Consider the following 26,230-nt stretch of genomic DNA (forward strand, 5'->3'; position numbering starts at 1 on the left):
TTCATCTCCGACACAACACAACGGTGTCGTCATTTGGACCAAGACCCACGCGGGAGACACCAAGCATGTTGGCGTGTAGTAAAATTGTCAAAAAACAAAACAAAATCAAAAGGTCTGTTTCAAAGTACACCTGTAAAAACTGTGCTAATTGCATCATCATACAAAGTCTTATTACACAATTTTGACTATTTCCTGAGTTCATACGTTTCTTGTAACAGACAATATATACTTTTTTTTTTTTTTTTTTTTGCCATTTGAGTTCTGGGCTTTCCCTGCCACAACATTATTACTTTATGGTATGCTGATTGATAAAAAGGTTCAGAAAGAAAAAAAGGAAAAGTTCATCTCTACCCCCTAAATGTTGTTTTTTTCAAATGACATTTAAATCTACCGTTGTACGCTCATATCAAAAAATCACTACTTGTAAAGCGACTAAATAGAAACGAGAAGTTTAAAAAAGAAAAAAAATTGCATTTGAGGCCATGGCGGACCCTCCCTGGTCGTGTTTGCATCAACATTTAATGGCAGTGTTTAAAAAAATAAAATAAAAAAAATCAAGAATATTTTGCTTCAAGAACAAAATGGGGGCGGGTTAAAGGGGGTGCAGGTGGACAAGAAGAGCACCCCCTTACCCCAACCGGATTCACCTCGTTTGACCCTTATCTGAAACTTTGGCTTGTCGGGGTTTTTGATCCTGTACTCGCTGGCTCGCTGACGTCAGCTAGCAAACTGCTATACCCTGAGAATTCTGACACTGGAGTCCGTATTCTGTGGTCCACCTCCGCGCTGGGGGGGTCGCTGCCGTAGCTGAGAGGCGTGCGGCGCCCTGACTTGAACTGGGAGCCAAAGGCCTGGGCGAAATTCTCAATCTGGTATGTGGTTTCTTTAGGAGGGTTCAAGGGGGACAGCTCCGAGTAACTGGAGCCGTTGGCTGGCGCGGCGCTCCCCCCGGCTTTGGCTGGTTGCCCCTTGGAGCCGTCCGCCTGGGCGGTCAGGTCCTGGGGTAGGCTGAAGGCTCCAGGGGAGTGCTGCTTCTCCAGCTGCTCTGTCAACTCCTGAGATGGAGTCAACTGCTGGTGGCTGCTGGGCTCCAGACTGAGGTGGAAGCCCGTTTGGGAGGGGGAGCCCACCAGCATGCCGTAGTGGGACTTGGAGGAGGACGAAGAGGACGTCGAAGAGGTGGCGGCAATGGGCAGCGGGGAAGATACGGTGGGGGGGTAACCGCAGTCCAGCGGCGATGTGCTGTAGACGTGCTTGTCGGAGAAGAGCGGCCCGGTGGGACTGGAGCTGCTGGACAGGAGCGGGAAAGGACCCGTGGGGCCGAGGCTGGGGAAGGGTCCGCTGTGGCTGGTGCGCTCCAGCGCCTGTAGGAGAAACTTGGAGTACTCGCTCATCACAGCGGTTTTATCACCGCCGTTGGCAGCGTCGTCCTCCAGCTCGGGGGTGACGGGGGCCGCCGGCTGGAGGTCAACGTGGTGCGGGTGATCTGACAGGTCGAACGCCACATCGTGATGGTGTGCTCCTTCCGGTTTGTGGCTGTAGTGGTCCAGCAGGCTTTGCAGGACCTCATCCGGGATGCCCGACTTGTCGTGCTTGAGTTCCAGCGGCGAAGTGTCCAGCATAGCCAGCGTGGGTTCGGGCCCCAAAGAAGCCTGGATGACGCTGCTCCCCTGCGACGCCATGTGAAGAGAGCCCGCGCCGTAGTCGTTGTTTACAGCGTGGAGATATCGCCGTTTTTTTACAAACTGCATGGCATCGTCATAGTTGCTGTTGGTGGTGGGCCCCTGCTTGGCACCCCCCTGGAGGAGACCCATGTTATCCAGCCCAGAAGCTTCCACGTGATCCAGGGACACAGCTTTTTGGCCTAACAGTTTTTGTCCATCAGTACTGTCTTCCAGAGAAAGGAGACTCTTATCCAGGCTCTTGCGGCCTGTTTTCTTGAATAACAGTTTGGGAGTGCGCCCCTGCATGGCGGGACCTGAGCCTGAGGGTTGCTCCATGCCAAAGTCCTGCAGGCCTAGGTCACGCGCCATTGCCTCTGAGGACGCTAATGACGCCACTACGTTCTTCTTCCGCTTGCGCTCGCCGCCTTCCCCGTTTTTGGACTTGGCTCGCTTGCGTCCAGAGGTGGTGGCGTTTCCCTGAGTGAGTGAATAGCTGCCCTGGCCGAGCTCAGCGTCGCTGAACTCCAGCATGTTTGGGTCCAGGCCCTTCTTTATGGCTTCTCCGCATGTCCTCTTGTGCTTCAGTAACCGGTCAGTTCTTGAAAAAAACTGAAGACAAGAACAGATTTTCACTTTAAGAACATATTACTTGCATGACATATATTACTGTAGTTGCGGCCTCTGCTCTAATGGACGCCATTCCTTCATTAACCACCACACCCCATCACAAATAAATGCCAGCCATTGTTTTCACCCCAGCAGGTAAAAAACTAACAGTAGACGTAACTACCACAGCATAACACCTTCACAAGACAGCAGACATCTGTACGGCTGGCATTTAAATATGCAGCTTTAACTAGGGATGTCCCGATCCAGGTTTTTGCACTTCCGATCCGATACCGATATTGTTTTTGCACTTCCGATCCGATACTGGCCTATCTGAGCATGTATTAAAGTTTAAAGTTATTTAGCCTACTTAGTTGACAGATTCATGTTGAAAAGGGTTTTAGTACTCTTGATGACAACTAGCCAGCTGAATTAGGTGAGTTTGAATAATACACAATGGTTGGTATTCAAGGATAAACACAAAATAGAAAAAATTATACATGACAAACAGAAATGGCATCATTAAACAGTAAAAAAAGTGAACAGTATAAAGTGCAAATAATGCTGTAAACATTATTTAAAAAAGCAAAACACACAAACAACCTGAGTGGGATAAAATGTCTATAACTCAACATCAATACTTGCTCTTGAACAAGTGTAAACTTAAAAAAAAAAAAAAAAATCTACTAGGGGTGACTGGGGACAATTGAAGTCCATGCATAATGGGGAGATTCTTTCTAACAAAGACGAGCGCTTCAAGATGCTCAGGTGCCAGCCTGCTCCTGTGTCCATCAATGATGAGTACTAAAAAGCCTCTCACTCTTAAGAGTCATTCAAATGTCTTACAACTTTACCAGCACACTTGCCTTTATGGTGGCATGTTGTGCACTCCATCTCTTCATCTTTTTCGTTTTGTAGGGTAAAATAATCCCACACAGCTGACATTTTTCCCGTAACTTTTAATTCACACGGCCGTCTTAACGGTTAGAACACAGACCTGTGGATGTGTTGAAGGTGTGCTGGAAAATGCGGAACGGAGCGCAGGGAGCAGCAGAAGAGTGGAAATGTATTATTTAAATCGGTGCGTTGGAAAACACGGACCAGATTTTTTTTTAAAACTGGATCGGCATTTTTCCATGCCTTGCCGATACGCATTTTTGGGCAAATATCGGCGGCCGATCCGATCCAAATATCGGATCTGGACAACCCTAGCTTTAACTAATTACTGGTGAACTTCACTGAGGGACAATAGCAGCAATAATGTAGACTATTATATTCATACGTGTATAATTTCCAATAAACCATATTTAATAGTATTACTAAATCATCAAAGCATCTATCGCAATTTTGTAATTATATCAACCAAAATAAATACATGTATTTATTATATTTGTATTATAATCCCAAATAATTATAAATAAAATATAAATAAATCAAAAATACTATTAAAAATGTTTCTGTACAAATAGAGATCCCTATAATAAATGCTGGGTACGTTCCCAATTACTAAATAAATACTCTGATCACTGTGTGGAAAAAGCGAACTCATATTTAAGTATAATTTAAAACTAAAAAGTAAACTTTATAAAAGTGGAGAAAAAAAAAAGTCCCAAGTATAAAAACATACAGCATAGTAATGAGGGGTGCTAAAATAATGTATTCACATCCAAATTGTGATTCTTATTATCCCGATTCTAAATACATTCATAATAATAAATACAAAAAATACAATTGGAACCACATCATCAGTAGGGTAAAACCAGGCCTGTGATTCGAAACTAATGAATAAGACTTTAAATAAGCAGGGGGCCTGAGGGCCGCAGGTCACCAGCCAGGTGGCACCCGAAGCCAAATTCCTGATTTTCCACCAATGGAACATGCAAACATTAGCAAAAAATACACCATTTAAAGATGTTTTAGTGTTTAAAGAATTGAAAAATATCAACAGAGATTACATAAATACTTACCCCATTCATCCGAATGAATCACTATGTCTGTTTTAGTCACTACGTTATTTAGTCACTACAATAAATACAACTTGTGTTCACATCCACAGAAACACATGGGTTAGCCTACTCTATACAGTATATACAAACTTACTTGTGTTCACTTCACAGCCACAGATGGTACATCTAGTTATTTACATTTACACATTACTTTGGTTTATTCACACATTACTTTGGCATTTTTGCTTTCTGGCAAATTTCTGAGCAGCTTGCATTTTCCTTTTTGTTTCTGCTTTAGTGAATCGTGCCTTGGCTTTTAAAGCCAATTTCTGTCTCTTTGACTCCCTCTCCACTTCTAACTGCTCCAAATGTAAAAATCATAAAGAGTACAAACAATGTTAATTCTTTGCATTTTCCTTTTTGTTTCTGCTTTAGTGAATCGTGCCTTGGCTTTTATAGCCAATTTCTGTCTCTTTGACTCGCTCTCCACTTCTAACTGCTCCAAATGTAAAAATCATAAAGAGTACAAACAATGTTAATTCTATTAGCTAGCTTCCTTTTTCTTTATAGCCATTTGTGATTTATAGCATGAAATAAATATATTGCAGTCATGTTGTTAATGTTTCCAAATGATTCAACTATTCAATGTCAAAATAGAAACAGTAGACATAACGACCAAAGTGTCAGCTGCTGTCTTGTTCTAAAACACCATTGAAAATTAAATGTATAATTTAGACAGGCTATACTGTAGCAAAAGCCATCACGTTTGCCACAATCATATGTGTTCTTAAATGTGTATTCCACGTCTTCCATGTCGAGAGCAGTTTTGATTTGGGCTTAATGGAAAACAACTAAAATGAATGTGTTCGCCATCGTTTTATCCAGACGCATTCATTTGTCCAAAGTTGGCCAAGTAGACACATTGTGGGTTTCTTGGACGGCGTCTATATCGCTAAAAGAAAAATCTAAAGGTAGTGAAGTCCCCCTGCCATCTTCCAATAGTTTTTTAAATATAGAAATCGCCCCGTTAAATATTCCTTCTCTTCTCCGACTCTCTTGTCGTCATTTGGGATGTGCATGTGCACATCTGTTGTGATTAACCCTGCCTGGTTCGAGGACCCGCCCTATCTTGCCTCTGATTGGCCTGTCCATAATGTTTTGCCCTAATCTTAACCAATTGTGACTCATCATAGTAAACCAACCAACCAACCAACCAACCAACCAATCATGGATTTTCTTATATGTAAACCAACCAGTCACCATTGATGTTTCCCGTATACTTTGTCCTCTGCCCGTGGAGTTGCTTCGCTACATAGCTTCGATTTTTAAGTTAGCTAATTTTTAATGAAAAACCGTAGTTTTTACCACTGGAGTATCCAAAACCGTACTCATTGCAGGAAACCGTAGTTGTTGACAGGTATGGCAAAGATACAGATCAAGATTTTAACACACAATGCGGGTCAGCAATAAACTAAAAATATTTTTTCATATTTTTACAAATAAAAAAGACGGATGACCAACTATAGATGGAAAAATCACATGCCTGTAAAACTAATACCATTTTATTTTTAATCTATTTTTTTATAGATGTCCCTTACATCAGTGGTTCTCAACCTTTTTTCAGTGATGTACCCCAGTGAGCATTTTTTAATTCAAGTACCACCTAGTCAGAGCAAAGCATTTTTGGTTGCAAAAAAGAGATTAAAAAAGTAAAATACAGCACTATGTCATCAGTTTCTGATTTATTAAATTGTACAACAGTGCAAAATATTGCTTACTTGTAGTGGTCTTTCTTGAACTATTTACAAAAAAAATATAAAAATAACTAAAAACTTGTTGAAAAATAAACAAGTGATTCAATTATAAATAAAGATTTCTACACATAGAAGTAATCATCAACTTAAAGTGCCCTCTTTGGGGATTTTAATAGAAATCCATCTGGATTCATGAACTTAATTCTAAACATTTCTTCACAAAAAAAGAAATCTTTAACATCAATATTTATGGAACATGTCTCCAAAAAATCTAGCTGTCAACACTGAATATTGCATTGTTGCATTTCTTTTCACAGTTTTTCACATTCATATTTTGTTGAAGTAGTATTCAATAAATATATTGATAAAAGATTTTTGAATTGTTGCTATTTTCAGAATATTTTTGAAAAATCTCACGTACCCCTTGGCATACCTTCAAGTACCCCCAGGGGTACGCGTACCCCCATTTGAGAACCACTGCCTTACATCATCTCCACGCTTACTTGATGCACGTATACTTTAACTTTTGTACAAGCATTTGTAACCTATAACCTGTTTTGAAAAGGTTGAATTATGTTTTTTATACCAAATATATTGTGAGAATAGGTTTAACTCGAGAATTGACTCTAAATCAATCATAACACCAAGAATCGGATTCAAATCTTGCGTTGTGGTAAGATTAACATCCCTAATAGTGCTATATACACTACAAAATATAACGCCAAAAATAATATTCCCAGACACGATCATCATGAACTGGGAATTATAAAAAAATTATTTTCAGATAAAAATTACACAAATGCATGTATAAAGTGTGTTGTGGCCTACTTGTTGGCATGTATCGCAGCGATACGGCTTCTCGCCGCTGTGCGTCCTCTTGTGTCGCTCCATGTGGTACTTCTGGATAAAACGCATGTTGCACTGGTCACAGCTAAAAGGCTTTTCCCCTGAAACGATACACAATGGTTACAATTTGAATGCAATATTTCCTAAGGTATAGGGGGGAAAGAAACAAGACACTCACCACTGTGGATTTTTTCGTGCCGCTGGAGGAGGTACTTCTGAATGAAGCTCATGTTACACTGACTGCACCGAAAAGGCCTCTCACCTGTGCGATCAAAAGTACAACCATCCGCCCACCCACATTAATCACAGCTCAGCAGAAATACATATATTATACCTTTTTTTGACTTTAAGACAAAGACAAACTTTTGATTTAGCTATCCTTCCCATAGCCGGGTGAGAAATTCCCGGCAAAGGCACTGACTAATACGCCCAGAAAGACATGAGTGATCAATGAGTCATGCCCCTGACAGTCCGCTCTTAGGCACATGTGGTGAAGGAGAGATGACGTTATGCTCACTTGACACCGTTTTTCATGTCCTTTGGGTCTAAAGCTTTGCAACAAGACAGAAAAAAAAAGAAGCAGTGAAAGCCGCTCACCTGTGTGTATGAGCACGTGTCTGCGCAAATGATAGGAGCTGCGGAAGGCAGCATTACAGTGCTCGCAGATATGTGGCTTGGAGTTGGGGGACAGGCAGGCTCCGTCCGCATCCAACATCATAGCCTGGAAGGACAGGACCATGGTAGGGGGGATGATGCCACAACCATCAGCGTCATATTAAACTCATTTAACCCAAACCAAGCCAAGCATTCGCCAATAGCTTACAATTAAAGGCCTACTGAAATGAGACTTTCTTATTTAAACGGGAATAGCAGGTCCATTCTATGTGTCATACTTGATCATTTTGCGATATTGCCATATTTAAGAATTTAGTAGAGAACATCGACGACAAAGTTCACAACTTTTGGTCGCTAATAGAAAAGCCCTGCCTTTACCGGAAGTATGTGCGCGTGACGTCACGAGTTGCAGGGCTCCACACATTCACATTGTTTTTAATGGGAGCCACCAGCAGTAAGAGCAATTCGGACAGGGAAAGCGACAATTTCCCCATTAATTTGAGCGAGGATGAAAGATTTGTGAATTAGGATATTGATAGTGAAGGACTAGGAAAAAGAAAAAGAAAAAGCGACGGCTCCGGGCGGCGGCAGTGTGAGCGTTTCATATGTAATTAGACACATTTACTAGGATAATTCTGAAAGATCCCTTATCTGCTTATTGTTTTAATAGCCTTTTAAAAAGCTGCTGCAGGACGACGAATAATCCAATGATTTCTCCGGTAAGATATATATCACAATTTCCCCATCCAAAAACATGCTGGTTGACGTAGAGAAAACATGTTCGCTTGACCACTCCGTTTCACAACAAACAAAGAAACACCGGCTGTGTCTCGGTGCTAAAGACAGTTGCAATCCACCGCATTCCACCAACAGCATTGTTCTTTATAGTCTCCATTATTAAATGAACAAATTGCAAAAGATTCAGCAACACAGATGTCCAAAATACTGTGTAATTATGCGGTTAAAGCAGATGACTTTTAGCCGCGAGTGGTGCAGGGCTAATATTTCCTGACAGTCCGTGACGTCACACGTACGCGTCATCATTCCGCGACGTTTTCAACAAGAAACTCGCGGGAAATTTAAAATTGCAATTTAGTAAACTAAAAAGGCAGTATTGGCATGTGTTGCAATGTTAATATTTCATCATTGATATATAAACTATCAGACTGCGGGTCGGTAGGAGTGGATTTCAGTAGGCCTTTAAAGGTTGTATACATAACAATGAGAATAATGATTAGTTTGGATTTTTGATATAAAATGATGGCATTGCACTACAAAATGTAGTAACATGGAGGGATTATCAAAAATGCAATGGAAATATAGAAAATTGTAGTCAAGTCCATACCAGAGAACTTTAATAAGACTATCCTGTTAAAACAATCAGATTTATTTCAAATTTGATAAAAGGGGCTGAGAGAAAGTGGTGTTGTAATATTAGAAGAATATACTTTTAATCCTACAGGAGATAAATATAATAACATTATTGTGGTAATTATGTCATAGTATTACCACAAAAGGTTGCAATATGCTACAATCACATTTTTTAAATAAAATAAAAATTAAGTCATACAGTTACGAGGAGAAAGATGTTATCCTACATAAATTAAGTAATTTATGTACCGGTACAATGTAACAAGAATCTAAATATTTTTCAGTCAGAAAATTAATGTTCAAAAAATTTTTTTGTGACAGTGTTATAAAAGAACAGGACTTTAGGGCTGCAGCTACCAATTATTTTTGTAATTGAGTAATCTGTTTTTTTTTAAATCACATAAAACAACTTTATAACCTCAAGCCATATTTTATGGAAAACAAAACACATATTTTGCTTACCATAACTTTCTCCCCAGTAAATCCATATCCTTACAATTATAAAATCACATTTAACATGTGTGCTTTATTAAACAATGTACACATAATTGTAGTGGTTTGTGTTCTGGTTTGTGCAGCCCTTTGAGACACTAGTGATTTAGGGCTATATAAGTAAACATTGATTGATTGATTGATAATTAAGAGTTCCATGCACACAGATTTGATCAATATATTTTGGTGACTGTTTAAACAATTAATTAAAGTAACATCAAATAAATTCTTAAGTTAATCATTTAGTTGTTGCAGCCCTACTTGATTTGATTAAATTTACAGATACATGTGAAACAAAGTATCTATTTAGTTCCCCTGTATATTGTCTTATGACAAAACAAAGTAATGTATTTTTAGGTTTTTAATGCTCTTGACCACTAAAATAATATTTTATAATATTTTGTCATTTGTAAACAGATGGTAAAAATAATTCCTAAATTTCTAGTTAATTCTCCAAATTCCTTATCCTCCAGTGGTAAGTTTTCATACTGACAACGGAAACAAGGTGCGCCAGTGAAACTCTCGACATTTAAAATGTATTCAACAGTCAGAAATTGCAATACATTTCAAGCTCTTTGTGCGAAGTGTAAGATATTTTTTAACCTTGATGAGAAGGCAGCATTCAAATTGAAGATTGTTTAGGTAGGATGGCTAACTAACCTTTGCAGAGTCGTTGCGTTTCCTTCGGGCTTTGCCTCCCTGTCCATCCCCATTGGTCCTCCTGCCTCTTTTACCTGAGGACTCTTTTGGCTCTTTACCCGATCGTCCTGACATCTACATTTAAAGCACAATTTAAATGATCTCATGATTTCAAGTTGCTAGAAGAGTAAAGCATTCCCAACCACTACTGACCGGTTCTCCAAGGGAGCGAACATTGCTGTGGCTGAGATCATGCAGCAGCATGTTATGGGGATTTTGGTGGTGGTTGCCGTAAGACATGTCCGGCATGTCAGTCCCGCTTTTCCCGGGGCCCGCTCCGCCACAATTCATCCCCACGCCGCCCCCTGCTCCTCCTCCACCGTAGAGAGGCATGCGATAATCCAGCTCGCTTAGCCGCTCCTGTTTGATGCCCATGCTGTGGAGGAAGCCCCCCGTGTTAGCGGTGGCGGAGCCCTGGTTGTTGTTGAGGTGGTGGTGGTGGTGGTGATGGTCCGGCGGCGAGTCGCGCTCCTTCTTGAGGATCATCTCCTGCGGGAGGTCACCCATGACCGTCTGCGACGTCAGTCGCGTGAAGCTGGTGACGGGTGGCAGGTGGCTGAACATGAGCATGCCTGGTGCAAAGTTGGGGTCCATGCCACTGTTGCGCAAAAACTCATTGCCTATTTTGTCTTGGATAATACTCATGGTGTTGTGCAGGGGTGAGCCACGCCAATCAATCTAGAGAGGAATGCAGGAGAACACCCTGGAAGAAAGGACACATACAATTACTTTATGACAGTAAAAGTTATTTTCGCATTCTATGGCTGATGGTCGGAAAAAAACGGCAAGAATAATAATAATAATAATAATGGATTAGATTTATATCGCGCTTTTCTATTGTTAGATACGCAAAGCGCTCACAGAGAAGTGGGCACCAATCATTCATTCACGCCTAGTGGTGGTAAGCTACATCAGTAGCCACAGCTGCCCTGGGGTAGACTGACGGAAGCGTGGCTGCCAGTTTGCGCCTAGGGCCCCTCCGACCACCACCAATTCATTCATCATTCATTCACCAGTGTGAGCGGCACCGGGGGCAAAGGGTGAAGTGTCCTGCCCAAGGACACAACGGCAGCGATTTGGATGTCCATAGGTGGGAAGCGAACCTGCAACCCTCAAGTTTTTGGCACGGACGCTCTACCCACTACGCCATGCCGCTTGGTTGGTTGCTTCAACAAATGCACTCACAGTCTGATAAGACAACCAAACAGGAAGTAGTCGTGAAAAGGGAGGGACACGCTAAACAGCCAACTGCTTAACAGCATTAACCATCAGTTTTGGTTGCCCCATCTCGCTGTAGATTTTCTTTACAGTACGAAATAAATTAAAATTGAGTGCTGCACAGAGCGAATAAAGTGAATAAACCGGAAAAATTACCTCCACATTGTAGCAGTTTTAAAATAGTCCCCCCCCGATATGGACCAAAGTCTTTCGCCGCGCCAATCCTTTATCAACACACGTCCGTTCACTATTCGGATGTACGGAAACATGTAAGAACTAAAAGTGCAGATCTGTATAATTAAAATAAATAACAAAATAAAACAAATATGATATTTTTGAATATTGAATATATTCATGAATCGACAAACAAATGTCCAATCATATATGTTAAATACAGTAAACAGAGAGTTTTAGAATGCGGCATTAATGACAATGTTCTTTAAACATTAGTTCTAAGTTTGATTCGAACTGACCAAAGGACAACCATTAGCTAACATTCTTTTAACGTTATGTATTAGCTCGGACACACGGAGGACGGAGAAGGAGAGGACAAGCAGCACTAAGCTATCTTGAATGTGAATTAGTGACAAAAAAACATATACACTTCAACAAAAGACTAACAGGAACCACCTACCCACAGGTGTCAAAGTAAGTCCATCTCTATCCTCCTTCAAAACCGCTCTAAAACAACACCTCCAGGCAATTTCAACCCTTTACTAATACCCTCCTCCATTCACATCCCATCTCCCCGGATTGTAAATAACCTAATGTAAATAATCAAAAGTATTTCTAATGTATATACTTGTTTTTATGCTATCTGAAGTCACTATGTTCTCTGCTCGCTGTACATATCCTACTAATTAAGACCTACAATGTTTCAATGTCCATTTCTCTGTTGATGCAATTGTTGATGACTGAAGTACTGATATCAACCAAAGTTCCCCATCCCACCCCCCGGATGTAAATAATTCAATGTATATACTATGATGATTAACTTGTGTGATGACTGTATTATGCTGATAGTATATATTTGTACCATGAATTGATTAACGTGGACCCCGACTTAAACAAGTTGAAAAACTTACTCGGGTGTTACCATTTAGTGGTCAATTGTACGGAATATGTACTGAACTGTGTAATCTAGTAATAAAAGTTTCAATCAATCAATCAATCAATCAATCAACTTTACAGCAGAAAGTAAATAGCTAAGAGGAGGAAAATAGCAAGTAGATGTTATTAAGTCAGGAGAAACAATAATATCCACACAATGTGGAAACACGTTTGTCAGTTATTTAAAGAATGAGCAGATAGACGAACCACACCTTTGAGCCGCAAGTTTATGGCGACTGAAGCTAAAGTGCCTGGACAATCTGTGGTTTTAGAAGGCACAACTATTAAATCAAGGATGCCTGCTCACCAAGTAGGGACTTCATTTAAAAAATGGAAATTGCGCATTACTGCAAACAACAGTAGCTGAAGGTATAGAGTTTTGTAGACAGCCATCCATCCATCCCTCCATTTCCTACCGCTTGTCCCTTACGGGGTTGCGGGGGGTGCTGGAGCCTATCTCAGCTGCATTAGGCCAGAAGGCGGGTTACACCCTGGACAAGTCGACATATACATTTACAATATATAATAATATATGATATATTAACAATATAATAATGATAAATGTATAATTAATCAATTTATAATCAAATCATAGCCCCTCAATTATAATCGACTCATGACGTGCCCAAAGATTCCCACGTCTGGCTTTTACCTGGTTTGCCAGAGACTAAGAACACATTGCAGATGGGATCAGTGTTGCCAACTAAGCAACTTTGTTGCTATATATATTTGTTTAAGTAGTCAGACTTTGAGATTGTCTTTACAATACTGGCTGTTTTGTACACTCTTGAAAATTAAACTTTCTTTTTTTATTATTTTAAGAGAACCATTTAAAAAATGGGTTACAGATGCTCCTAATTTAGCTGTTGATGTATGTGGTAACATACTGCGTCATTTCCAGTCATTATATTTTCTCAATATCATTAAACTATTTGCTTATTTACTCTTAATATCTAGTAACATTCTGTTGTAACGCGGATCCATTGTGGGCCCTACCGAGGATGACGTAGTGGCTTGTGTTGTGGTTGGTGCAGCCCTTTGAGACACTAGTGATTTAGGGCAATATAAATAATCATTGATTGATTGATTGACACTAATCTTAAAATGGACTAAACACTAATTTTGTTCTTTGGACGATTTCATTAGTTTTGGGCATCGATCCAATACCAAGTAGTTGCAGGGGCAGTATTGATTTGCCTTATCCATTCAACAAAAACACATGAAGGCTGTGTAACAATTAATACTTTAATTATTTCCTAATCATTTATATTACATACACAATTTATAATAGTTAATAGTTTATAAAAACCTAAGAAAATAGAAATGGCTCTTTATTCCTAAATTTGGAAACAATCACAACAAAATATGATTTTGTTATTACAATAAAAATCGATCATATGCTTAGTATGGATGTGCTCACCCGTTTATAATCCAGAGCTCTACTTTAGTAGTTAGCCATGCTTTTTGTATCCTCCTATGGTGTGTAGTTTAGCAGATCTAGTTATTCCTTTTCCTTCAGTGATAAAGTTACTTGTAAGAAACAGTTTATTTTCTGCCACTGAGGCCAGAATTATTGATTTAGAAGCGGCACCGTGGAGGACCATTAACCACTAACGGGAAAGCCATATTGCTTTGAGGACGCCTTTGTTCGCTTGTTTCATTATCACGATAGTATTAAAAACTCTATCAACCGACACATTTATATAATTCATTAGCGCCAAACTGTGTTCACCAAGAAGCTCTTTTTCAACTCACAAGTGGCAGATCGTAATCAAAAAAAAAAAGTCTCAGCAGTGGCGGGCCATGTTTGACATCATCGGTTTTCGTCGCCATCATTGATCTAAATGAAAAGATCAAATTATGAAGTGTTGGATCACAGTGCCAATTGCTGTAAACGTTCTTCTTATCCTTTTACTATCTGGTTCACTGACCAGAGTTGCACGATTTATATATTTCATCATAATACATACATATTTTTTGCTGAATTATTATCTCGTTATATATTCCAAGCTCGTGGTTGAGTTGAGTTTGAGTTTATTTCGAACATGCATGCATACATGATATCTCACATTTCCAGTTTCAGGAGTAGGAAGAAGCAGAGCTTATTTAATCCCACACCTTTTCATTTACTGTTCTTAGTTTATTCACGAAATACTCTATAAGTAATATCAATAAAATATATACATACATAGTAATTGGTGAAGTAAGTTATATTTCATATGATGAATGAGTAAGATTATCTTGAAAATGAATGGATGGATGGGATAAATTAAAAATGTTTATCGTGGTTCTTCTTTGTACTTTGGAAACACTAAATTTGAGGAGTTTCTTGAAGTGGATCATATTAGTACATTATTTTATTGCTTTGCTTAATCCTTTCCATAATTTAATTCCAAATACTGATGTACTGAAGGTCTTAAGTGTTGTACGTACATACAAATGTTTTAAATTACATTTTTCTCAAATATTATATTTCTCCTCTTTTGTTGAGAATAATTGTTGTATATTTTTTGGTAACAGATTATAGTTAAATTTTAGAGGTGTGGGAAAAAATCGATTCGAATACGAATTGCGATTCAGAATCGATTCCCTCTTTTTTTTTTTTTAAATCGATTTTTTTTTTAATCAATCCAACAAAACAATACACAGCAATACCATAACAATGCAATCCAATTCCAAAACCAAACCTGACCCAGCAACACTCAGAACTGCAATAAACAGAGCAATTGAGAGGAGACACAAACACGACACAGAACAAACCAAGAGAAGTGTAACAAAATTGAATATTATCAACAACAGTATCAATATTAGTTATAATTTCAGTTTAGCAGTGATATAAATCCCTCATTGACATTATTATTAGACATTTATAAAAATTAAAAAAAGAACAATAGTGTCACAGTGGCTTACACTTATATCGCATCTTAGAAGCACGACAACACAATGTGTCCAATGTTTTCACAAAGATAAAATAAGTCGTACTTTTGGTTTGTTTAATAGTTAAAACAAATTTACATTATTGCAATCAGTTGATAAAACATTGACCTTTACAAATATAAAAGCTTTTTAAAAAAAAAATCTACTACTCTGCGAGCATGTCAGCAGACTGGGGTGGATCCTGCTGAAATCCTATGTATTAAATGAATACAGAATCGTTTTGAATTGGAAAAATATCGTTTTTGAATCGAGAATCGCGTTGAATAAAAAAAATTTAAAAATAAATCGTTATATAATCGAATCGCGACCCCACGAATCGATATTGAATCGAATCGTGGGAGACCCAAAGATTCGCAGCCCTATTAAATTTTAGCTGTTTGCAAATGATGGTGTGAATGTGAATATTTTGTCTACATCTGTGATTGACAGGCAATTTGTCCTGGTTGGAGGCGCCACCCGAGAAGTGGTATAGAAAAGGATACATGGGGATAAAAATCTATACATGAATTTTAATTAATACACACACTATCGCCAAAATTTTACTGAAAGTTGTGTTGACATTATTTATACAGCATTTTTTTTTGGTGGTGATGATTGAGCAAAAATGACTTGCATTTGAAGAATAGACAAGTAGTATTGTTGTTTTAATGCTCCTCTATAGAAAACCCGTGGCTCCATCGGTTTAAACTGCTAATTAGACGCCTCAGTGGTCTTGCCTAAAACAAACGGTATTTAGGTCAAATGGGCTTTGACATTTGAGTAATTTGACTCGGTCATAGTCCTGTGACTAAACGCTATGTTAGCAGTGGAATTTTTTTTTATTATTCATCCCATAAAAAGAGGCGTTAGTGTTGTAAGCACAATACCAATGGCGCACAATTTGCAAAATGCGGTTGCACATTTTGCAAATTTAATGTCAAATCAAAGCAAACCAAATCAAATGTTTATTGGATTCATCACTATACAGTGTACATCCACGACACAACTACTGACTAAACTACTACCACAACTTGGTTTACTATTTATAAAATATAATGATGTAGGGTTACCTGGAACTTCAAATAGGCCACCCGGCCTGAATCCACACTTGGTAGTAGTTTAGTCCAGTGGTTCTCAAATGGGGGTACGTGTACCCCTGGGGGTACTTGAAGGTATGCCAAGGGGTAAGTGAGATTTTTTTTTAAATATTCTAAAAAATGGCAACAATTCAAAAATCCTTTATAAATATATTTATTGAATAATACTTCAACAAAATATGGATGTAAGTTCATAAACTGTGAAAAGAAATGCAACAATGCAATATACAGTCTTGACAGCTAGATTTTTTGTGGACATGTTCCATAAATATTGATGTTAAAGATGTCTTTTTTTTTGTGAAGAAATGTTTAGAAAGAAGTTGATGAATCCAGATGGATCTCTATTACAATCCCAAAGAGGGCCCTTTAAGTTGATGATTACTTTTATGTGTAGAAATCTTTATTTATAATTGAATCACTTGTTTATTTTTCAGCAAGTTTTTTGTTATTTTTATATCTTTTTTTCCAACTAGTTCAAGAAAGACCACTACAAATGAGCAATATTTTGCACTGTTGTACAATTTAATACATTAGAAACTGATGAAATAGTGCTGTATTTTACTTCATCAAATTTTTTCAACCAAAAATGCTTTGCTCTGATTAGGGGGTACTTGAATTAAAAGCATGTTCACAGGGGGTACATCACTGAAAAAAGGTTGAGAACCACTGGTTTAGTCAGTAGTTTACTCGTTGATGTACACTGTATAGTGATGAATCCAGTTAACATTTGATTTGATTTGGCATTAAATTTGTCAAATGCGCAACCGCATTTTGCAAATTGCGCGCCATTGGTCTTGTGCTTACAACATTAGTCAAAGAAAGACATAAAACAGCAGCAGATAATAGTTAGCCAGCTTGTTAGTGTTGTAAGCATTTCACCAATCTCGCGCACTTTGCAAATTATATGTCATTTCTATTGCACGCAAGCAATTTGCATATCGCAAGACAAGATTTAAGACGAGATTTTGTGGATGTTTTAGTCAGTAACCCTACATTATGATATTTTATAAATAGTAAACCAAGTTGTGGTAGTAGTTTAAAGGCCTACTGAAACCTACTACTACCCACCACGCAGTCTGATAGTTTATATATCAATGATGAAATATTACCATTGCAACACATGTCAATACGGCCTTTTTAGTTTACTAAATTGCAATTTTAAATTTCCCGGGACTTTTTTCTTGAAAACGTCGCGTAATGACGACGTGTACGTGTGACGTGACGGGCTGTTATGAATATGAGCGCTGCACACACACACAGCTAAAAGTCGTCTGCTTTAACGGCATAATTACACAGTATTTTGGACATCTGTGTTGCTGAATCTTTTGCAATTTGTTCAATTATTATTGGAGAAGTCAAAGTAAAAAGACGGAGTTGGGAAGCTTTAGCCTTTAGCCACACAAACACACCGTGATTCCTTGTTTAAAATTCACGGACGTGAAAATTTACTAAGGATCACAGCGAACATGGATCCCAACCGAATGTCAACCAGCAGGTTTCGGTGAGAAAATTGTGGTTAAAAAGTCGCCTCTTACCGGATATCAGCTGAGCTTGCGCCTCCCGTACAGCTGCCGTCGACTTCCCCGAGACACTGCGCGTCAACACACGGCCGTGGACGTACACTTCCGACTATCAGGTACTGTTAAACTCACTAAAACACTAGCAACACAATAGAAAGATAAGAGATTTCCCAGAATTATCCTAGTAAATCTCTCTAAAAACATACGAATCTGTCTCAATGCAACGCGATTGCAATCGCGGTTTTTTTTTTCCCCTAGTCCGTCGCTATCAATATCTTCAAACACGAATCTTTCATCCTCGCTCAAATTAATGGGGAAATTGTCGTTTTCTTGGTCAGAATAGCTGTTTTTGTTGGAGGCTCCCATTAAAATCAATGTGAATCTATGAGGAGCCATCAACATGTGACGTCATTGTCTGCGACTTCCGGTAGAGGCAGGGCTTTTCTTCAGTTGGGAACTTTATCGTGGATGTTCTTTACTAAATCCTTTCAGCAAAAATATGGCAATATTGCGAAATGATCAAGTATGACACATAGAATTGACCTGCTATCCCTGTTTAAATAAGAAAATCTCATTTCAGTAGGCCTTTAACAAGACAGCAGCAGATAATAGTTAGCCAGCTTGTTAGTGTTGTAAACATTTCACCAATCTCGCGCACTTTGCAAAATATACGTCATTTCCATTGTGTGCAAGCAATTTGTATATCGCAAGACGAGATTTAAGATGAGATTTTGTGGATGGTTTAGTCAGTAACTAAATTATACGTCAATTCCATTGTGCGCAAGCAATTTGCATATCGCAAGACGAGATTTAAGACGAGATTTTGTGGATGGTTTAGTCAGTAACCATACATTATTTTATTTTATAAATAGTAAACCAAGTTGTGGTAGTAGTTTAGTCAGTAGTTTAGTTTTGGATGAACACTGTATAGTGGTTAGGGTTGGACTGATTTGAGGGCAATACTCATTTATATTGTCCCGACTACAGATGAATAGATTTATATAAGTATTTAATTAATTATTTTGACACCAAAAACATGTATTTGCGCCCATTGATTTGCAATATGTGCACCACAAATTATTCAAATATATAGCTGGAAGCAATTTGCAAAAAGATTGCGCATTATACAAATTTGCAAAATGCGGTTGCACATTTTGCAAATTGCTCACATTGGTGTTGTGCCTACAACAACATGATCAAACTTTCTTGTTCTTGTCAAAAGTCAAATGATAATGTCAATGAGGGATTTTTAATCACTGCTATGCTGCAATTATAACTAATAATGATACAGTTATTGATAATATTCATTTTTGTGTCACTACTTTTGGTTTGTTCTGTGTCGTGTTTGTGTCTCCTCAATTGCTCTTTTTTTGCGGTTCTGAGTGTTGCTGGGTCAGGTTTGGCAGAGGGGTTAGTGCGTCTGCCTCACAATACGAAGGTCCTGAGTAGTCAGGGTTCTTTCTGTGTGGAGTTTCATGTCCTCCCCGTGAATGCGTGGGTTCCCTCCGGGTACTCCGGCTTCCTCCCACTTCCAAAGACATGCACCTGGGGATAGGTTGATTGGCAACACTAAATTGGCCCTAGTGTGTGAATGTTGTCTGTCTATCTGTGTTGGCCCTGCGATGAGCTAGCGACTTGTCCAGGGTGTACGCCGCCTTCTGCCCAATTGTAGCTGAGATAGGCACCAGCACCCCAAAAGGAATAAGCGGTAGAAATGGATGGATGGATTGCATTGTTATGGTATTAGTGTGTATTGTTTTGTTGGATAGATAAAAAAAAAATCCAGCAAAAAAAATTGCTACCGCATTTTGCAAATTGCTCACATTGGTATTGTGCCTACAACATTAGCACGCCTAGCCGGCTTGCCACAATGAAACAATCAATGCATCATCGAGTCTCTCACCCTCCAAAAACGAGCAAGTCGCTTGAAAAACCACACTATATAGTCGTGAGGTTATTTTATACAGAACGGAATAAGTAGAATGTGACCTTTTTTTGTCATAATAACAATTAGCCGTGTCACTAGCTATCTTGTGCTAAATGTGTTGATATAGGCTATTTAAAAATGCAGCAGCGGCTCATGCAATATTGGCCAATTCCAGTCCATTTACATATGAATACAAGGTATTTAAAGTGTTAAACGAAGCATTAAGTTGGCCCTAAAGTAAGCTTCAGTGGAATGTAATGTTCATTCCCGACCTTTGATGACGCTTGGAAATGAAATCTGGCTGCGAGCGAGCGAGGCTGGCGCTCCATTTATTGATAGCTAACTTTAGCCGTAATTACGAGCGGATAATGATTGCCGTGTTCGTGTCGGGCGGCTAAAATAGTTCTATTTTTAATCCAGCTTCTCGTCGACTCCCTCATTTCGAACAAACACTTGAGTCGGGAGGCGGCTGAGCGTGTAACAATCAAACTAGCCTCGTTAGCTCGGTAGCTGAGTGGCTATTAGCATGCAGGCTAGCAGTTAGCATACCGCAAAGCCGCATTAGGGCCCATGCATCAGAAACAATGATGCTGCCTTTCGGTGCATCTCCCTACGGTTCACCCCAGCATTGCGACGCCGATTATCTCGCTAGATCCGCCGCCGAAGCCTGGCGCGGCGGCCGGGTTGGATCGTCGCTCACCTACACATGACCGCAGACGGCTTGGATCGTGTCCGTGTTGCCTCCGTACGCGCAGCTTTTTGGGGGTTTTATTGCCAAAACATTGTTCTCCGGCGGCCGCTGCTTTCTTCCATCTTGTCCTGGCGCGGGGGATTATGGGTGCAGGGGACGGGTCGTGAGAGGAGACAGGCGGCTGCTGCTGACGGAGGTGAGACTATAGTCATGCAAACACCCCTCGAAGGAGACATTTGCATGTGCATACACCATAAGTACTCGCACGATCACTCGCCTTTGTGCTTTAAGATAATGAGCACTTTTTGTTATTACATATTATTAGGGGTGTGGAAAAAAAATCGATTCGAATCCGAATCGCGATTCTCACGTTGTGCAAATCAGACTCGATTCTCTTTTTTTTTTAATCGATTTTTTTTTTTTTTTTTTTTATCAATCCAACAAAACAATACACAGCAATACCATAATGTACCCCGTTGCCTGCTGGGGTGGCGGGCTGGAAGTGAGGGACGCAAACAGACTGGACAAGTTGGTAGAGTAGGCCAGTAACGTGATGGGAATGGAGCTGGACTCTCTGGCGGTGGTGTCGGAGAGGAGAAGTCTAGCAAAACTCCTAGCCATTATGGACAACACCTCCCACCCAATACACTCGGACCTTGCGGAGAGAATGAGCACGTTCAGTGGAAGGCTCAGACTCGCTAAATGCAACACGGAACGACACAGGAGGTCCTTCATACCGACAGCCATCAGACTGTATAATGCATATGTTCCTTCTTGACTGCACTTAAATGTAGAATATATGTAGAATATATTTATATTATTCATATATTATATGTCTTTGGAAGTGATTGGCAACACTAAAAGCCTACGCTTGGGATGGTTTCCTGCTGGCTCCGCTGTGAACGGGACTCTCGCTGCTGTGTTGGATCCGCTTTGGACTGGACTCTCGCGACTGTGTTGGATCCATTGTGGATTGAACTTTCACAGTATCATGTTAGATCCGCTCGACATCCATTGCTTTCCTCCTCTCTAAGGTTCTCATAGTCATCATTGTCACCAATGTCCCACTGGGTGTGAGTTTTCCTTGCCCGTATGTGGGCCTACCGAGGATGTCGTGGTGGTTTGTGCAGCCCTTTGAGACACTAGTGATTTAGGGCTATATAAGTAAACATTGATTGATTGATTGATTGATTGATAAAATTGGCCCTAGTGTGTGAATGTGAGTGTGAATGTTGTCTGTCTATCTGTGTTGGCCCTGCGATGAGATGGCGACTTGTCCAGGGTGTACCCCGCCTTCCGCCCGATTGTAGCTGAGATAGGCGCCAGCGCCCCCCGCGACCCCAAAAGGGAATAAGCGGTAGAAAATGGATGGATGGATGGATATATTATATGTATAATATATGTCATATACTATTTATTATTATTATTGTTTATTGTGAGCAAACTGTGGTACTGAATTTCCCCCAGGGATCAATAAAGTAATTTCTATTCCATTCTATTCTATAACAATGCAATCCATCCATCCATTTCCTACCGCTTATTCCCTTTGGGCTTGCGTGGGGTGCTGGTGCCTATCTCAGCTACAATTGGGCAGAAGGGGGCGTACACCCTGGACAAGTCGCCACCTCATCGCAGGGCGAACACAGATAGACAGACAACATTCACACTCACATTCACACACTAGGGCCAATTTAGTGTTGCCAATCAACCTATCCCCAGGTGCATGTCTTTGGAAGTGGGAGGAAGCCGGAGTACCCGGAGGGAACCCACGCAGTCAAGGGGAGAACATGCAAACTCCACACAGAAAGATCCCGAGCCCGGGATTGAACCCCAGACTACTCAGACCTTCGTATTGTGAGGCAGACGCACTAACCCCTCCGCCACCGTGAAGCCTCACATAGAAGTAATCATCAACTAAAAGTGCCCTCTTTGGGGATTTTAATAGAGATCCATCTGGATTCATGAACTTAATTCTAAACATTTCTTTACAAAGAAAGAAATCTTTACATCAATATATATGGAACATGTCCACAAAAGATCTAGCTGTCAACACTGAATATTGCATTTTTGCATTTCTTTTCACTGTTTATGAACTTACATTCATATTTTATATATTCATATATTCAGACCCGTCAGCGATCCTGTTCTGTCTCCCTGTAATGTTTGTCTAAACTTGAATGGGATTGTGCTGAAAATTTTAATTTTCCTGAAGGAACTCTCCTGACAGAATAAATAAAGTACTTTCTAATCTAATCTATCTAATTTTGTTGAAATATTATTCAATAAATATATTTATAAAGGATTTTTGAATTGTTGCTATTTTTAGAATATTTCAAAAAAATCTCACGTACCCCTTGGCATACCTTCAAGTACCCCCAGGACCCCTCTTTTAAAACAGTTGATCTGCCGTTTATTTTCTGTTCTGCCCCACTCTCCCTCGGGGAGAGAGGGGGAGGCACAGGTTCGGTAGCCACGGATGAAGTGCTGGCTGTCCAGAGTCGGGACCCAGGGTGGACCGCTTGCCTGTGCATTGGTTGGGGACATCTATAAACATTGATTGATTGATTGACATCTCTGCGCTGCTGACCTGTCTCCGCTCGGGATGGTCTCCTGCTTGCCCCACTATGGACTGGACTCTCACTATTACGTTAGATCCACTATGGACTGGACTTTCACAATATTATGCTAGATCCACTCGACGTCCATTGCACCGGTCGCCCTAGAGGGGGGGTCACCCACATCTGCGGTCCTCTCCAAGGTTTCTCATTGTCATCCCACTGGGTCAAGTTTTTCCTTGTGTTTGGGGTCATTGTCCTGTTGGAACACCCAACTGCACCCAAGACCCAAACTCCAGGCTGATGATTTTAGGTTGTCCTGAAGAATTTGGAGGTAATCCTCCTTTTTCATTGTCCCATCTACTCTCTGTAAAGCACCAGTTCCATTGGAAGCAAAACAGGCCCAGAGCATAATACTACCTCCACCATCCTTGATGGTAGGCATGGTGCTCCTAGGATTTAAGGCCTCACCATTTCTTCTCCAAACATATTGCTGGGTATTGTAGCCATTCAGCTCATTTGTTGTTTCATCTGACCACAGAACTTTCCTCCAAAAGGTCTTATTTTTGTCTATGTGGTGACGATGAAATGAAAATTGAGGAGCACTCATTTACTCAACTGCAGAGTACATTAGGCATTTGTTAAAGGTAAGGTTGTCATCAAAACACGGATAAAAAATAATTAACATTTCTCATTAAATTAATCCTAGTAATTGATGTACGGCTTCTATTAGAGTGGTGTGTGAGGAAATACAGTATCTATTGTATTGCCTTGACTTGGAGTGTTAATTTACTCACCTGCAGAGTGCATTCAGCATTTTTTTAAAGGGAAGGTGTTAAGGCAAAACACATAGATAGATATAAATGTTTTTTTTCAAACGACTCCTAGTAATAATTATTTCAAGTATGGCGTCCATACGAGTGCAGGCCACTATGTGAGGTAATAGGGTATTATGGTCCAGCCTTGGCTGACAACGTTTATTTTTTTTCCAACTAATTTGCATTAGGCAATTGTTCGAGGTAAGATGTTCAGTCACAGATAGATGGAATCAACACTTTTCTTCAGGTGACCCCTAGTAATTGAGATCCGATGTCTATTAGAGCGCAGTTTGGGAAAATCGGGTATTTATCACATAGCCATGACAGGGAGTGTTTTATTCAGCATTTGTTAAAGATAAGGTCTTCAGCCAAAACACATAGATTGAATCAACACTTTCTTCTGGTGACTCCTAGTAATTAAGACACGGCGTCTATTAAGAGTGGATTGTGGGGAATTAAGGTATCTATGGTGTAGCCATGACTTGGAGCGTTCATCTACTTGATTGCAGAGTAAATTAGGCATTTGTTAAAGGTAAGATATTCAACCCAAACACAGATGGATAGAATTTACATTTCTCTTCAAGTGACTCTTGGTAATTGAGGTATGGTGTCTATTACAGTGGAGTGTGAGGCAAAGGGTATCCATTGTATTGCCTTGACTGGTATCTTTAATTTATTCAACTGCAGATTGTATTAGACATTTGTTAAAGATAAGGTGTTAAGGCAAAACAAAAGTATTTTGAGTAATAATTAAGTTAGGTATGGTGTTTATTAGAGTGACGTGATATATACGATAAAAATGATTCAAATTTGGCCAACTATAGAGCTTTTAATACTATCATTACATGGTGATAATTAGGGGTGTGGGAAAAAATCGATTCGAATACGAATCGAATCGTTTACGTTGTGCAATTCAGAATCGATTCTCATTTTTAAAAAAATCGTTTTATTTTTATTTTAATTTTTTTTAATTTAAATTTATTTTTTATATTTTTAATCAATCCAACACAACAATACACAGCAATACCATTACAATGCAATCCAATTCCAAAACCAAACCTGACACAGCAACATTCAGAACTGCAATAAACAGAGCAATTGAGAGGAGACACAAACACGACACAGAACAAACCAAAAGTAGTGAAACAAAAATAAATATTATCAACAATAGTATCAATATTAGTTATAATTTCAGCATAGCAGTGATTAAAAATCCCTCATTGAAATTATCATTAGACATTTATAAAAAAAAAAAAAAGTGTCACAGTGGCTGACACTTGCATCGCATCTCATAAACTTGACAACACACTGTGTCCAATATTTTCACAAAGATAAAATAAGTCATATTGTTGGTTCGTTTAATAGTTAAAACAAATTTACATTATTGCAATCAGTTGATAAAACATTGTCTTTTACAATTATAATTTTTTTTTTTTTTTTAAATCTACTACTCTGCTAGCATGTCAGCAGACTGGGGTAGATCCTGCTGAAATCCTATGTATTGAATGAATACAGAATCCTTTTAAATCGGGAAAAAAAAAAATCGTTTTTGAATCGAAAATCGAATCGAATCGAAAAAAATCGATATATTATCGAATCGTGACCCCAAGAATCGATATTGATTCACAGCCCTAGTAATAATGCATGTTGATGACACATCATAGCTGTGTCCTGCAAATTTGACAGCATCAATCCGTCCTCAACGCACTATAGCATTCTTGCTAGCATCAGCTAACGTCCCTCCACAGTGCAAAGCCACTCTTAAGTCAGCAAACCTTGTTTTCATGGTGGCAAATAAACTATGTTTCTTACAAATATCACCACTAAACGACCAGGAATAGCTAAACATTCTCCAGTACAGACCGTCTGGGGATAAGCTAAGTTAGCAAACCTCTCGCCGCAAGTGAGAGCTCTTTAAAGTAAACAAAGGTGGGCAGATTGATAGAAATACAGGCAGTAACAATATCAAGTAAAATAGCTACTACAAAAGTTAGATCGTGATTTTTTAAATGATCAAATAATTATGTAGCTGTTTTTTTATTATTTTTACGAACTCAGGAAATATGTCACTAGACACAGGAGGATTTAAGGACAAGACAAAGGATTTGAATGAAAGCCAGGAAATAATTACAATATTATTTTGATTGATACAATAAATACTTATTATATTTTAACAGAAGTGTAGGTGAAACCATGATACAGCAGAAAGTAGCCAGATATTAACAGTAAATTATCAAGTAGATTAAAGATAGTTTTAACAAAATAATACAATCACAAATTGCACAATATGTTACTGCTTATGTCAAAAGACAAATTAGGAGCCTTTGTAACTTCATTTTAAAACGATTCTGTTATTATTTATATCCCAAACAATGTACAAACCCC

General features: G+C 39.3%; 1 protein-coding gene across 4 annotated transcripts; it reads right to left on the bottom strand.

Annotated features, from left to right (window-relative positions):
* Positions 1-205: 205 nt before the first annotated feature.
* Positions 206-20,717, bottom strand: LOC133558304 (zinc finger protein 281-like). 4 transcript variants are annotated; one of them, XM_061909568.1, is made up of 7 exons: positions 20,486-20,717; positions 10,147-10,696; positions 9,955-10,068; positions 7,414-7,537; positions 6,995-7,087; positions 6,799-6,917; positions 206-2,273 (listed from the first exon to the last, which is right to left on the bottom strand). In XM_061909568.1, exons 2-7 carry the CDS (start codon positions 10,636-10,638, stop codon positions 660-662), a joined length of 2,556 nt encoding a protein of 851 aa, XP_061765552.1. In that variant the 5' UTR covers positions 10,639-10,696; positions 20,486-20,717; the 3' UTR covers positions 206-659. The 4 variants fall into 4 exon arrangements, with proteins under 4 accessions (XP_061765552.1, XP_061765551.1, XP_061765554.1 ...); XM_061909567.1 differs by having other exon boundaries at positions 20,482-20,717; XM_061909570.1 differs by having other exon boundaries at positions 6,995-7,078; positions 20,482-20,716.
* Between the last annotated feature and the right edge of the window lie 5,513 nt (positions 20,718-26,230).

This window comes from Nerophis ophidion, linkage group LG08 (genome assembly GCF_033978795.1).
Source record: "Nerophis ophidion isolate RoL-2023_Sa linkage group LG08, RoL_Noph_v1.0, whole genome shotgun sequence".
Classification (NCBI taxonomy): domain Eukaryota; kingdom Metazoa; phylum Chordata; class Actinopteri; order Syngnathiformes; family Syngnathidae; genus Nerophis; species Nerophis ophidion.

Bases quoted from the DNA above. Each gene is read 5' to 3' on its own strand.
- LOC133558304 (XM_061909568.1), bottom strand. From the start codon at position 10,638: ATGAGTATTATCCAAGACAAAATAGGCAATGAGTTTTTGCGCAACAGT. The intron at 7,538-9,954 runs GTTAGTTAGCCA...CTGTCCTTCCAG, and splicing joins AACGCAACGACTCTGCAAAG to GCTATGATGTTGGATGCGGA. The intron at 7,088-7,413 runs GTGAGCGGCTTT...GTTGTACTTTTG, and splicing joins ACACGTGCTCATACACACAG to ATCGCACAGGTGAGAGGCCT.